General features: G+C 44.1%; 1 protein-coding gene across 2 annotated transcripts in view; it reads left to right on the top strand.

The window, feature by feature from the left end:
- The window catches only part of LOC112456317, a 220,328-nt gene that overhangs the window by 194,284 nt on the left and 9,558 nt on the right, over positions 1-16,486 (top strand). For both annotated transcript variants that reach the window (XM_025018773.1, XM_025018772.1), the window contains exons 8-12: positions 5,265-5,393; positions 5,504-5,619; positions 5,828-6,047; positions 7,699-7,833; positions 14,644-14,762. In XM_025018773.1, coding sequence (XP_024874541.1) covers positions 5,265-5,393; positions 5,504-5,619; positions 5,828-6,047; positions 7,699-7,833; positions 14,644-14,762 — 719 coding nt within the window. The remainder of the gene's footprint in view (positions 1-5,264; positions 5,394-5,503; positions 5,620-5,827; positions 6,048-7,698; positions 7,834-14,643; positions 14,763-16,486) is intronic.

The following is a 16,486-nucleotide window of genomic DNA, read 5'->3' as shown; positions in this document are numbered from 1 at the left end:
GATAGTTCTCATCTTTCTGTGTATTTGATATACCTTATCCTAACTCTGGCTTCGCAGACTTTACATCGAGTTAGATATTGATTTCATGAGTCAAATGGGGAGAAATAGCACAACGTGATGACAATGTGTTTATGACAATGCAACAGCATCACCACCTATTTTATCGCCGCCGTAATTGCTTGCCGATTTATACGATCGCGCCCGTAATTGTCAATATTTTCTTGAGAGTGGCAGAGATAATTAAACGCGCGCGGGATGAATTCAATTATCGAGCCATATTTTCCTCCGGCAGGTAATGAAACAGAATAGAACTGCATTAATATACTGTCATGCCATTTTCCGGGGAAATATGACTTCGGTGGGCGACCGACGTGACGGGCGCGTAGTCCAGGTCGCCCATGTAGGATGACGATGCACAATCGTCTCCAATCAGCATAGTTAATGGATTCATGCGACCGCGTTTTACCATAATTACCTGGCGCCGCCAGGTGAAGTATGTCGAATACTTGATTTCAGATTTCATCGCGCCCCCCAAGATGGCTGCGAAATGGCAACGTATCTATGCCGCATTAATAGCAGTAAATTGGATCTGGCGGTGCATTAATATCGCATAGCACATATAGTACTGCATTAGTTACACACAGTTACATACGATATCTGCTGGCGCTGTTCTGATTGCGTAATATAAACGTGGCATTTGCCCGCGTACCGGCACATCTAATGCAACTGCGTGCGGTGTTATTGCCTACCGCGGGATTATTACCGTAATTGCATTTGTTACAATTCCCCGCGCAATCGTTTCCGACGGCGCATCCTTTAAAACAGCACGCGTGTTGGCTGTTTCTGCTTTTTATTTAAAAAAAGAAATCTACTAAAATAACGTAAAAACCGCACGTGTTGCTTTTGCATCGCTGCAGCGAAAATAAAAATATAATAATCTAATTGTATATTTATAATGTATTATAATTCCGAATATAAAATAATTATTTAAAAAAATTATAATTAGGTACTTGATGAATTAATAGGATAAATGTCAAAAATTTTCTTAGCAATCATATTCAAAAAAATGTGGAAGTACTGCGCGCTGCAAGGAGGTCGCTCCCCTAAATACAGTTGTCGCAATGAATCGTTCATTCTGCGAATCTTAATTAAACCGGTGTGTTAATCTTCGTACTGCATTTTCTTCTTCTCTCAACGATAATTAACGGCGCAACAGCGGCCGCCCTAACATTTAACTTCGCGCACACCTGTCCTTTGTAATGTCATGATAATTTATTAATGTCCATTACGGGGGCGCCTTAATTATCACCCGTGCGAAATGGAACTGCGAGATATCATGATACTCTCTGGATCGCGAACGGAAACGTAACCAGGTTCACTCTCTTTCTTCGTCGCGACTCAATATGGTGGAGGCTGCTGAAGAACCGTAAAGGACGAGGTTGAGGCGGGATATATCTCCGTATAAAGACCGCTCTTTCAGACTTGTCGCACTTCTTCCCTGCGGAAAGACAGGAATTACGGCTCGACGCCTTTACGACGATGTAATCTCAACCGGATTAACATATACCCCGGGCCGTCCGTGAATCTGTCTGCGCACCTTAGATTCCGCGCGAAGAAAGAACTCGAGACGAGATGGATTGTGGGAGAGCAAGGTCGTGGAATGAATAAAAACCAAGGAGAGTCAGGCTGTAAGAAACGGGTCTTGCGATTGCCAAGGTTTTTCTCTCCATCTCGTCGTCATCGTCGTTCGCCGAAGGCGCAACCCGGGTTGTATAATGAACCGCAACGATGTTCCCTCGAAAGCGTTTTTCGGTCGTCCGACAATGGACTTTCCATCGCGTTTCGTATTTCCATCGCTTGTGTGTCTCGCATAATGATATCATCGCTCCTTTATGTGAGGTTTTAAAGAAAATCGCTCCCAAGTTTCTCGTAGCTGCATAACGAGATAGGTGACGCACCTGTTTACGATACATTCCCCTGTAATTTTAATTGGTAATACAATTAGTGAGCATTTGTGAATTCGATGAGATAATAGGGAATCATGTCAATCTCTTTCCGGTCAGATTTTAATCGTGCATAATGCGCGTTAATCGTTAACAATTGAAAGCACATTATGCTACATTCATTAACGGGAAGAGCGAGCTGAATATAAAATTTACATGTGTGTTCCTTTATATAATGATAGTTTTAATTGCCGCACACGCGAAGGATATAGTATTATCGGCGATAGCGCCTTATAAACGCCTTTATAGCTACGTTTAATTAATAAAATCATCATAATCACCGTGGGTTTCTTTTGCCAACGACCACACGACCATCCCGCTACCCGCTGCACTCGGATTTTACTCCTTAATCACTTTATAATCAGCGTGTTGAGGAGGCCAAGGCGGGGCGGCGAAAGCGGTTTTCAGCGGACCGCTATTATGTTTCCAAAGGCGCCTCCCCATTAATGAGGATAAAATGTTCCGCGGAACTTTATGCCACCCCGAGAGTCGCGCCGCTAAAGAACATTTCTCGGTTCGTTTAATTCTTCGATACTTCTTCTCATCGCGAATTGTAATAAACGCACGTTTGAAAAATCCCGCAAAAGTCGTAATCCCGAAATTGGAAGTGCGACACAACGCAAACAATATCATTTTTCCCGGGAATATCGGAAAGGACGCGCGAAATCCCCCCCAAAAACTCACTCAACGACGAAACAAAGAATCGGGGGAAAAAAACCCCGGAAACATATGAGTTGAATATGACAGAAAATTACACTTTTTTTTACATTTACAAAATGGGGGAAAAAAGAATAAAAATTTGGGATCACACATTTTTCGATCTAGTATGTTATTCATTCGATTTCAATACCGCGATTTATCGGAACTCCGCGCGCTCGCTCGCTCGAATATCGGCGCAGAGAAACGGTGTTTTAAAATGACGAAGTTTTGGAACAACGCATTTTCCGGCGCGTGTTATATCGCTTTTTTTTCGTTTCTCGTTTTCCCTCGGATTTCGCGCGTCCGCTCGAATCGTCGCGTTCGCATCGCCGATCTCGACGAGGCTATTTAGCGCGAGGAGAGGACTGATTTCGCAAACGGAAGTATTCGCGCGATATACGAGACACGCTCACGAAAATCCGGAACTTGCATTTAAAAAAAACCCTCGTGTTTGCAACCGGGCGATGCAAACGAGATGCTCGGACGGGGATTTCGCGACGGGAGAGACCGAGGAGGACTCGAGTAGAAGATTTTTAATTTACTCCGGCGGGGATTTTTGCCGGAGCACATTATCTCGGAGGCATTTTGTAACGCGTTACCGAGACGGCACAATGCGGATACTGCCGTTCGTTCGGATGGACGAAAGCCGTCCCGCTTCTTTTATGCTCCATCCGACGGCTGGGCGACGCGAGCCTCGCGCGAAATGGGGCCGGAGGAATCCGATTTTCTGGTGTTCGAGCCGCTCGGGCAGAAAATGACGTACAGAACTATTTCCGCGGCAACGATCCGTTCCCGACCGACGGCTCCCTTTTCCCCCGGCTCTTTCCTAATGAAAATAATTACGGTCTGTTCATTGTTTGCGTGGGTTTTAGGGTGGGATCTAATTTATCGAGAGCGACGAGTTCGCGTGAGAGAGCGTTTGAAAGAAAGATAGATAGATGGATAAAGAAAGAAGGAGAGAGAAGGAGAGTGAGAGAGAGAGAGAGAGGAAAAAAACGAAAAACCTGTTTATAATAATGCTGCGAGAAATAGCAGTTGTAGCTTAATTCTGTAAAGTGGTAATATTGCGGAAAAAATTATTGTAAGAATATATCGATCAATACACCAATCAGAAATGTATTTAATGAAATAAATCTGTAAAAAAATTCGCAAGAAATATCTGGTAACATGATGGATCGGGCATAACACATACATAGTATGTACAAAGAGATATACACGATGTAAAGGTCGTCAGATCGAGATTGATGAGCTAATCGCGTGCAACATATACAATATACCGTAATTGATCCATCACAATTCATGTTGCACGCGATTAATGTTAAGTGCATCTTGGTGAAAAAAGAAGGTCAACCGAGTCCAGGAGTAGTGTATCTAAGATGAGACAGCGAGACTTTGAGGGCATGGAATTTCATTTTAACTGCAAAATTCAGCCGGCAAAATCGAACTGTGAGCAACGAAGTTTCCCCATTAATTTCTTCGCGTTCTACTTTGAGGTAATTAATTAGAATTATGAGAAAAGTTTTCTGAAGCACCTGTTACATGTTTAGAACGGCTACTTCAGAATCTTGGCGAATATCACTATTGAATATTTTACATTGTCGCTCTCGCAGCACGGACTTGTAATAATAACGATGATGAACCAGGAGCTATATTCTGATTAATATTCAGCATAAAATTCATTTGCATCCGTATTCAAATTTTACAGGACTATCTCTCTCTGACGTTACGGTCTTTCGAGGAATATTAAGTGCAGCTTAAACATAAAAATTACAGTAGAAATAAAAATTTAATTTTACTAAAACTTACTAATTTTTTATTCACATAATATGAACGCTACGATAAAAAAAATAGAATAACATTTACGATATACGTTTTTCGAATTCCACTTGCAATTTATTTAATATATATATTTTGCAAAAAGAAATCTCGTCTACAGATATTACGTAATATCCAGAGTCTTAACAGCAGACAGAAATCACTTTCACTTTGATTATTTGTCAATAACAGAGCTCGACGTCCGACGTCTAATACTGTCGGCGATAATTGCAAGGGGGGGACCACTTTTAATCATCGCTCGTCTACACGGTGATCCGGAGGCACGGGGCAATCTCCTCGATAAAGCCGCGCGATGACCCCTAATTGGCCACATTATTAAAATCGCATTTTCGTGATCCCAGCTGTGAGGGATCGTCCCCTGCGAAGCGTACGGCGATGAAGTTCCCTCGTAAAATAAATCACGCCATCCCATCGCGGTAATTCGGCGCAGCCGCTTCTGCCTTGCCGGTAATATTGGATATTTTCTTAATGGCGAAACTTCCACGGCCTTCCCCCTCGAATCGAGTTCATCCTCGTGAACTCCCTGATAAATCGGTACACGATTCTCGACCGTTTTCGATAGTCTCCTACTCCATGCCCTATCCGCTTCACTTTCCTCATTCCACGTTTCTCGCTTATATCGGCGTTTATCCCGGTGCGAAAGACGAAGGGAGTACCAAAGTCCTTGAAGCGCCCCCCGGATGCATAGTCGCACCTTATACGGAAGTACTTCTATTCTCGTTGCAGCCATTGCACCAGCGACTACATCGCCGTTTATTCGGGTTCGAAGTCGTCGAGTCCGTTACTGAAGATGCTCTGCGGCAAAGAAAAGACGGCACTGGTGTACGACGGTCAAGAACTCCTCGTCGAATTCAGGTGAGTAACGCATTTCTTTACCAGAAAAACAAACAAGATCCATTTTGACTTCTCGATCGATTTATCTTATCGTCTTCTGCGCCTTCAGAGAAGTTCGTATCGTTTTGCAGAACTGGCCCCGAAGTATCGCCCTTCGATTATAACGGCTTCGTCGCGACGTTGAGTTTTATAGAAATGACAACGGAAGTTCCAACGACGATCACTGTCGACAGCACGAATAAAAGTCGTAAGTAGCAAGAGGAAAATGTTCGCCTGCACTTCTCTAGCGTAGATCACCGCGTCGATTAGTCTAACACTTACACAATTCTAATATACTTCTTCTAGCTTTATTTTCGTATAATCTTTTTCATATTTTTGTTCCTGTTTCGACTTTGTATCATAGAATAACGAGAGTTATTGTCGACGCTCACTTACTTAGCTGTCCGTTCTTCCAGTCGAATTGATGAAGTCCAACTACAACAACCGCGACCTCCACGACCACCGCAAGGACCAAGGCGCCGTGACCAGCAGCTGCGACCTCGAGGTGAGCGGCGAGAAGGTCCGGGCGGGCCACCACGACACCAGAGGCAAACCCAAGTCGACGACGTGCAGACTCGTGCTGCGTGGCCGTGCTTACGACACCGGACACGTTTCCCTGGCCAGTTACAACCTCAGGTACAACCCGTCTCGCCCGCGGCCTTCACGGGCCTTCGAGTCACACATTGCGACGCACGTGCGACCGCGGTCTTAGAAAGCGGGAAACCATACTCTCTTCTTTACTTCCCCGGCCCCGTGCTCTCCTTCGTGTTTATCGACATATTTTACCGTACGTGGATTGCGTGGACCCGAAGGCCGATGAAAACTGCAGTCACGTAACGTGTGTCGCGCGGCGTGTGTGTGGAATTGCATTTCGGATTTGTTCACCACTTTCGATTCGTGTTTGCCAATCCGTACAAATCCGCGGCGAGTTACGCACGTAAAGTTGGATTTCGTGACTGTTGTAAAAACGGTCGGGAGATTTGTATTATTGATTAGCGTGTCGTGTAAGCGCCGTAAATTCCGTCGTTTATGCGCGCGCATTTTTGTTGAAATAATATATCGTACTTCGTAAATCAGAGTGACACGTCAATATTGATAATATCTAAGAAATCCGAATGTCGCGAAACCTCGGAATATCTAAGAACACATGGGAGAACCATTATTCCGCAATTGCGCCGTTACGACTACGCGCGGGGGTCTTATTTCACAGTTAGCGGCGACTTGCGTAACTTATAGAAACGGCGCCCAGGAGGGGATGGAGAAGAAGAAAACCACCTCGCACAAGCTCTCTCGTCGCGGAAAGTAGCATTAAATCACGCGGGGGCTACGGCTGCCGTCGCGTCCGCGTCCCGGGGATTTTCAATTATATCATGCGCGTGCTACATATACATCGACGACATGCGGAACGCGTATCCGCGCCTTTGGAGACGTGTTATGTACGCGTCCGGGGAGATGAAACACGACGCGAGGGAGAGATGAACCCCTTCCTTTCTAGAACTGACGACGACGACGACTCGTATCTCCGACAACCCTCTCGACATCGGATATAAACGCGCCGCCGCGCTGTCGGTCTTCGAGGCCGCGGATATCTATACAACCGCCAATATGAACCCAGTAGAAGGTGAGCGCGCGCGCTTACGAGACACAGAACGGAGGGCTTTATTGAAGGTAGCATGAATTTTGAACGGAATATTGTAAATCCGAGCGCCAGGTGAACCGAGAAAGTATTTCCGAGCACGGGAGAATATCGTGCGTCTCTCACCCGTCGACCAAACCCTCCAAATCGCGTATCTCTTTCTCTCTCTGTCTCTTTTCCTTTTTACTCTGTTTTCATGCACGCGTAATAGGGGCATCCGTGTCGGATCTGCAGCTTACTTTCCGCAGACGAGGCGATTAGAGCGAACGAGAACGCGGCACTCGAATATTTTGGTTCGAGTGATACATTTACGGATTATACCGGAACAAATATCGGATGTAACATTTCCAAAAAGCTTTCAATCTTTCCTACAGATTAAAAGAGAAATTGACAAACGAATAAATCGGGGTGTAATAGTACGTTTAATACATACTCCTATTTTTTTAGTCCGAAGTTTTTTTTTCGTTCGTTTCTGTGAAAAACGCGTTAGATATCGCCATACCCTTTCAAATTCTCTACACGAGAATTTGCAGTTGATACATCGACGGTGAATTCTCTCGGTACGGGTCGATGAGTTTTGACGGCCTCGGCGCGCATGACGTCCGTCGTAAAATCCACTGATAGACATGTTCCTGGCTATCGATTTTACAGCGCGCAGTCCTGCCAGTCGACGATCGAGATATTCGACGGCTCGCCGGAGAGCGGGATGCTGGATACCGCCAACTCCTTGGAGAGGATCTGCAGCCCAGCGCAGTGGCTCCCGCGGGAACCATCGACTCAGGATAAGTAAGTGGATTCCTCTGGTTATTAGAGCGGTCATTAGAGAAATACCACTGTGTACCGGTTTGTAGGTGATGTGCATCGTAATTGTGAGTTGGTAAATTTCGAGATCCCTCGGCAACTCGCGCGATGCCGGGCTCTATAAACGGGACTGGTTAAGTCTCCTTAGAACCTTGCATCGGATGATGGAGATTAGTTCTAAACGCTAATCTCCAACCTTGCAGAGACGCGAGCACTCGAGACGTATTAAGACGTGCCGACCAGTTAACTACGCGGCAGTCCCGAAACGGGCATTTCGTCGCGAGTCATTTTTAGTCTCTTTACACCTTTGTTCTGATATTAGCGAGTAGCCTTTCTCTCCCTAGTGCGCATGCCGTCCACAGTGAAGATTATTCATTATACCTCGGGCACGTATCACCGAGACAACGGCTGAACTGACGCGCGAAATAGGAGCCAGCGCGCCGTCGTAATGCCGAGGAAGCAACGAAAGATCGTCGGGCACGTAATCATAAAACAGCCCCGGCAAATCCATCATCCGTCTCCATCCGAGAACTAGACGGCGGCATGCAAAGCGATACCTCATACTCATTTCGCCGGAAGTCAAAGTATGAAAGATGGCTGTAGCCCGACTCTCTCTCTCTCTGCACATCGTGCATTCCACTCGGTGCGTACCGGGTACATATTCGAATGAAAAGATGTCACAGAGAACGCACGGAGATGGTAGTTATCTGAAATCGTTCAATCGTTGCCGCGCTCGGCAACTACGGAAGCCGATACGGAAATACGGCTCGCAACAGCGTCGCAAAAGTTGTGCCTTATTTCGATGTTTTGATGAGTTCTCTGGGAGGATTTAATTAGTCGCGGCTTTTTTATTTTATACTTGGATCTATTAAGGTAAATGTACTAATGCCTGGATACGTGAGATGTATATCTATCTTTATCATTTTTAGTTCTCAAATAAGTATAACGCGAATTAAATCAAAGATGAAAATATAATACAAGAAAAATATTTTTATCTTTGACTTTAATTCGTGTTATAACTTATTTAAGGATTAAAATGATAAAAATGTCCAGACATAAATACGTGTTCAGATATTGGTACATTTACCTTAATTTGAATAAAAATTAAATAGTTATCTTGGTATTTAATCCTTTTGAACATTCCTCAAAGGCTATTAATTCTCTAAATTATTTTTTTGCGAACTTTCTCGGCTTTTGAGTTCAAATAAATGAAACTTTGGAGTACATATGCACGTAGCTACGTTTATCGTATCAAAAAGTGTATTTGACGAACCTGGTTTCCTCGTCGATATAGTATAGTCGGAATTTTAGGACTCTGTTTACTTTTATCTGAACTATTCCTAGAGAAAAAGCGTTACGTGTAATTTCAATATTGTCGTAAAGCGAGTATATCCGTAAAAAAAACGCAACAAAAATTTATGACATAAATTGGAACAGTTGGCACGTATTTTTTCTCGTTCAGGAACAAATTGCACGATGTTTACGATGAGAGAATCTTTCGATTATGTAGTAAATATTCGCGTTTGATTAAATAACTTACTTTAGAAGGGCGTGTGAAACGAATGTATAGTGTTTTTTACACAAGCGTTAATATGCCGCGGTAAAAAAAAAACTGATAGCTTTTGCAACATTCGTTCAACTTCTATTTAATTTGGCGCTGGTTTACATTTTTGTTTCGATTTTTCTATAAATTGCGTAACGTTTCTCTCGTAAAATACACACGGTGTATACACTATGTATGTCACGAAGTCCTTCCGGTTCTCGAAATATTGTAGATATGCAGGTTTTATACCTGCGCGCTCCATACGACCGTTTAACGAATGCAATTTCTTCAATGATGTTGTAATGGCAAACATATTTAATTCCGTACAATTGCGGGAGAGAAAAATATACATGCAAATTGCGTAATTTTGTAGTTTCCTCATGCGGTCCAGTGACGTACGTATTACCTTTATTCAAAAAGTTTTATTTTCGCTCGTTGTATTCGGCCGCGTATTATTCATGATAAAAATCTTTGCGCACGGCAGGTCCAGTCTTCGCGTTGATATCGCGCGTTTTATGGACGCGGTCTTTTCGACGTCGTAAACATTTAATGCCGATCGATTTACTGCGCGCGAATAATATAATAAATGCAAGCGTGTGCTAGGCGTTGATAGAATACCGGCTAATCCGTTTAATACCTCGCGCGTTCTAGAATTTATGACTTTGCAGCGTTTGATAACAAAATACTGTCGCGACCGACGAGTTAGGTATAAATATCGACAAAGGGGAAAAATTTGGGAATTTAAAAATGCACAAAAAAAAAGGTTTATTTTGCAGTAACAAATTGCTTGTAAATAGGAATTACATGATAAAACTAAATATACCATATGATTTAATACAAAAGCTGTGGATATTATTAAATTAAAATTAATAAAATAATATATAATGTATCACACAGAATAATATTATTAAAATTTATTAAAATATTAAATTAAAATGTTTAATAAAACAAGATTAATGTTTTGCATTTTACTCTATCTAAAATTATTCATCATTATACGATAAATTATTATAGCAGACATTTTTATTCGTATATAATACGTGTGCTTTTTTCCTGTCGAGAAAGTCGAGATATCGATGTAAGAATGAGATGCCTGATAAGAATTCAAGGGAGATAGAATAGAGGTCATATCAAATGAAAAACGTGACGAGAAAGATATTTGAAAGAAGATTTTTAGCCATACATATTGAACAGCGACGTAGTACGCGAAGAGAGATGCATATTCCGCAATTTTTATAGAGAAAACCTTTTTCCAGACCCTTATTCCGACAATTACTCGATCAGATGTCACTCCTTGTCGTTTCTCCATTTATCGCACTTGAAACTTACAAGCGCGTCGATCCAATCATCTGAAATACAACTCAGAACGTTCTCGTAAGCTGCAACGAGAAAATAGTAAAAATACTTGCGCGTAACTTACAAAAATGAAGACAACAGATATTTATCATTTTCGGGCGTGTTGGAGGAAAAGGATTAAATTCCGCGTATTTAAATCTATGCAATGTATATCTGTCCTACATGCAGAACGACAGCTCGCTTCGACGTTGAAGCCTCCGGAGACAAGGTTGACCAATCGGCCGTGAAAACAGACTGTAGAGGGTCGAACGACGACAAACAAAGGTATCGCGTGATTCCTCTCGAGGCTGGAAGCCGGCGGTGACCCGCGAACCAGGATTCCGGCTGGCCGATCGGAGAGCCTGGAGAGATAAGTACAAAAGGGACTTTCGAGCGAGCGACGTCGTCGTTCTCGTCGTCGTCGTCGTCGTCGTCGAAGCAGCCAACGGTCGCATGCATTATGCAAGCCGTGGGAAATGGACGGACGCGAAATGTCTGTCGCACGAGCGCCCCTGTCCGCCCCCGCCCTTGCTGCATCGGGGGCGAACTTGATGCGGCCGGTACAAAAAGAACAAGAATCGACCAACGAATGGCCAAACGAGAGATGCCAGGCTGGGCTAAGAGATTTCCCAGAAGAGATTTCGAGGCGCCGCCACCGCCGTCGCCGCTACCGATATGGTACGGCGATCGATTCGCCGGACTCTACCACCCGGCTTCTTGCCCTCCTCGATCGACAGATGCCCGCGGTAAAACGTCTGAAATATTGTGATAACGTGCACGTATATATGTCTCTCAACTCGGAAACCTTTCGAGTGGATTTGGAGTACGAATTACAATATATGATGTACACGAGCGCTGTTCTTCATTTTTATTTAAGAATAGATTTTCCTAGATGACGACAGTGCAAGGCTCTATCACAATTAAGAAATTAGCAATTTAATTTTGAAACATGAAATCTTACAGAGTACAGATAGAAATATACAATGGTGCGATTATGATTCAACGAGATACAAAATTCATAAAGCGTCTCTCGAACGTCGAAAACGACAAACGCTCGAATTGCCAGATCGAAGGCAAGAACAAATAACGCACTGCATCGTTCACGCGATGCCCAACCGTGGAAACCGCGGGACCGCGATTCACAGGTGTTCGCGGGGCTTCTCTCTCCGCCCGGCCGTGAGAGAACGAAGGGAGGAGGATCGTTTCCGCTTTCTGCATCCGAGAAGAGTGATATTCGTCGCACGCGCGTTGCGCCTCGCTGCCTTGCTGATGCTACCGGCAGTTTTTAATCTATTTTAATTTCTAACGTTTGCGCCGTCTCGGTGCCAGCCGGTCCCAGGACGATTTATGCTTAGTAGCAACAGCAGTAGTAGCAGCAGCAGCAGCAGCACCAGGTCGTCCGGATGTAGCGTACGTACGTACGTGCCTATGGGACTGCTGCGTGTTTTATGTTGGCTAATCTCGTAAAAATTCATGCGAAATAACGCCCGTGCTTCATCCGCCTCGCACGTTCTCCAACCCCGCCGGCGCGCCGCGCCGTTTGCAGCCGGGCACGTTTTCCATCGCGCGACTCGACCCGCGCCGAATTTCCGGCCGTTGCCTTCCGCCTCCTGCGATACTCCCGAAACGGTATTAAGATGATGCAAAATAAAACGAGGTAGGAAGCTCGCAAACTGGAGGTTCGATAAAGCTAAGAAAGTGGGTTACGAACTCTGTCATATCGAAAAGTATAAGAATAGCATAACGTTATTCTAAATTAGATTAGATTAGGATAATACTGCCTGAGAATTTCATTTTCCATATCAGAAATTTCTTTTTTTTTTACTTAATTCAATTTCTAGATTAATTTAGGCTTTAGAATCGCAAGGAAAAAAACGTGAATTTTGTACGTGTGAAAAAAAGCGATAACGCTATATCGACGCGTTAGCGACATCGACATCCAAAGATGAAAATCGTATCATTGCGCATCGCGCGCGACATCGCGTTGGCGACAAAGGGTCGTAAGGTCCGACCGGGCATCGCGATTATTCAAGTGAGTTGTCCAGAGCGCGCTCTATTTAATAACCGTCCGTGCATGGACGCGAGATACATCGGGGATCAATCCGGTATAGCCATCAAGTAATTTAATCTTCACGCACGCCATGTCCAACTAAAAGCCATCCCCCGTTGCTCCCTGCTCGGGAGCAGCCAATGAACCGGCACAGATCAACCGTATCGCTGCCGTCGCTTTATCCCGCGCGCTGATAAAGTAAACTGCCATTCCGTGTGCGAGGGATATCGCGATAATCAGGTATCGCCGGCTTGTAATACAGCCTACAAATAGCAAGGCATTTACGCGCTCGTGTGCTTCTACACAGCGATTATTCAACATCACACCGTAGGAAAATTCATTGGATGTAATTCCAGAAGGATAATTTAATAAAATTTAATAAATAAGTTTCATATTTTATATAAAGCGCGCACAGATGATGATCCAATAATATATACGTTTAAATGTAAGTCAATCTGACAGTCAAATATAATTTATTTAAATTCTCAGGATTGGTGTCTCTATATACTTAGTTTTATAAAACTTTGATTGCTTGTGGCTGCAAGATTAAAGATTTTCTCCTTTCATATCAAATTTAGAAAGTCGCGGTCACGTTTTAATTTTTTTATTCTCACATTCAATAATAGTTTCATCCACATGTCTATTTTAATTTAACTCGACTGAAGAACGCCAGACGAAACGCGCTAAATTTTTTTTTCTTTCTCGATAAATGTTTTAAACAAAAAGATACGATCCACTTCTCGTAGATGATCTCGATAAACTTGTTTGAAGAGAAGAATGTCATCGACTTCGAACGGCTGACGTGATATCGTTCGCCGTGCGGGAAAGTTGCTGTGATGTTAGAAAATCGACGACGTAATTCTGGCGCTCATTCGAGCGACAAAGGGCGAGATCCTCCTCTCGCGGCACCGCAGGACGACGGGGCATCGACGAGGGGCGGGAGAGGGGGGGCGGCAGCGGAAAGGGTGCCCGATTTATCTTGCAAAACTAACTCATAGGCAATTCTCGCGCGCGCCGACTATCGAGGGCGGCTCCCAAGACGTCCATTTACAACTTTGCCTAGGGAAAATAGAGTCTTACGTGCAAGATTTACATCCTGCTTTGTCCCGACGTCTATGTAACTTTCACGGAGAGAGCACCCTTTCGCGCCCATGCGCGACACGCTCTCCCTCGTGCCCCCTTCGCCATATAATGGTCGTGAATTAATAATACGCGTCGAAGTTTCCGCATGCCCGGAATGTCCCCGATGAAAAGTGTCACGAATCCCGCATCCCGGATCCCGGTGTACGTATATGCGCGCGCGCGCGCTTTATAACGTATGTAAGCGGAAATCGGATCGATCATTATTCATGACCCCGTCACCATCGTTCCTCCGTATTGATTGCGCGGTCGTGATGCAAAGCCATTCAGCTGTTTTAACGAGGATCGTTCACAATGAGATAAATTTTATCCCGAGGTAAGTTCAGAATCTGGAATCATTGCAATATCTATCCTATTTCATGCTCAATTATTTGTAGAATCTTTTAACGAGGTCGTAAAACGATCTTCTTTGTAAACTGAAGTCTCTTCAAGTTTCCGTAGGTATTCAATCTACATTTTGACGCAAAATGTAATGTGTCTAAGCGCAGGCGTTTAAACGTGTCGACCGGCAGTGTAAAAATTAAAAAAAAAAAAAAAGAAAACAGTCCCGTTCGCGCTTGCCCGTCGGTCGTTCGATTTACGTCCGGTTTTCGACCCCGGAAAACTGCGGGGCGCTCTCCGTGAAAGGGGCGAAAGGAGCGTGGGAAAACCATCCCTCCGCCACAGATTCACTCTCCGTAGCCGAGAGCGCAAATGACGTTCCCTCTTCCCATTTCCTCTTTTCCAGGTACACCGAGCCGAAGCGATACTCGTCGAGCGGCCGGGACATGACGGTGGTTTTAAGACGCGCCTCCAACAGCCCCACCGACGAGGAGTATATGGAGGTCTCGTACTATTTCCACGACGGTAAGTCGTAAAAGGGAACCCGCGCCGTCGTCGCCGGACGGGAACGAACGTGCCGCGGTCTGCCGAGCTCGCTCGCTCGTCGAGCGGGCGAGCTCTCGGCACAAACTCGAAACAAAAGATCGCACGTCGGAAATTGGATTATGATGCGCGCCGTCGCCGTCGCCGCGCAATCAAGTCAGCGCGCGTAAGCGTCGTGAGATCGCGAGAAACACGCTCCGTGAGCGGCTCCATGCAGCGCTCTATCGCCTTGAGATACAGGTTACTCTTTTCTTACCCGTTTCTTCTTTCTTTTTTTCCCTTCTCTTGTTCATTACGAGTTACGAGCGCAATCGCGCTTCTTTACGCACTTCCGAGAAGCTTCCTCGTTTTACGTCTTCGAGCGAAAGTTTAAAAAGGATCGCGCAATGAAGTTTATCCTATAATTTGATATCTCTCGCGCCCTTCCCGCGAGTTTCTTGAATAGTACGAAAATTACAGGTAAATAGTAAATAATTAAGAATTATTAATTGAGAAGTACTTTTTTTTTCGATATAATATGTAATATATTTTTCTTCATCCAATAACACGTAGCGTGATCCTCTTACGTATATAATTATGCTTGCCCTTCTCTTGTTATAAAGCGCGAAAAGCGACTGGCATTCGATTATCGCGATGATAGTGTCATTTTCGTGATCGGCGCAATTTGCGTCCCAGTCTTTTATCGTTCCTGATCGTTCCGAATCGAGTTTTTGCCCGTTGCTTCTTGAATAGCCGACTGGCGCGCCCAAACCGCTAATTACGAGTAACTAATTACCGTAAATACGCCTCGGCATATCGATGTCAAAGCCTCGTTCCCCCCCCCCCCCCTCGCCCCCTAATCGGATGAGCGTAGGCACGTCCGGACGGTAATCCTGAAATTCGCTTGGCAGTCGACCGAGGGATTCTGGTTGGCTGCCGGAGAACACATTCACGAATATCGACGCGCGTCCGTCCTCGCAAAAACAGCGGTCGCGCTTAATTCCGTTTCAAAGATTAGATTTTACCCCGATTAAGTAGCTACCGACCTTTTCCTTGGCCGAGCAATCCCGGAGATTAAAATGAGAGCCCGGGTATATTACGCTCTCGCGTATCGGGAAACTTGTAATTATTCGCGGTCGGATAATTATTCGCCCGTGATTGTTACGGCTATTTTGCAAAGTAAAGCCAGACTACCGCGTATCACAGGCTTGAAAACGCTAAATCTATAAATTCAAAGCGTGGATAACCGCGTAAGCACCCTGCGATTTTCAGTATAGAACTTAATCCGTATAACATTTTGCACATAATGAGCTATAATATATATAATGAATAATACGAGTAATATAAATATTTTGAACGGATATTAACTAATTTCAGCGTGAAATTAGATCTGATTTTTATTTTAAAGTAAAATGTTACTCATTTCAACGTTGAAGCCAATATATCTCAACATTTTATTAAAATAAAAATCTCTTTTCACCTAATGCTTGAGAATTTATTCTCCATTTGTCGGATCTATCGTTTTCCTCTCCCGTGAATTTAAGCGTCCGGTTTCATTAAAATCGAAAATTAAAATCGTTCAAGCGTTTTCGAACACAAGCTAATAGTGCGCGAGATAAAATTTTTAACGAACAAAACGAAACGCGGACAGCAGTAATTGAATCTTGATATCGATGAGATTTTAAACGTCGACCGAATTTTACGACACATCATGTCGACATCAAATT

This window comes from Temnothorax curvispinosus, unplaced genomic scaffold (genome assembly GCF_003070985.1).
Source record: "Temnothorax curvispinosus isolate PA1 unplaced genomic scaffold, ASM307098v1 QBEX01006738.1, whole genome shotgun sequence".
Classification (NCBI taxonomy): Eukaryota; Metazoa; Arthropoda; class Insecta; order Hymenoptera; family Formicidae; genus Temnothorax; species Temnothorax curvispinosus.
This window is presented reverse-complemented; position numbering and strand designations above follow the sequence as displayed.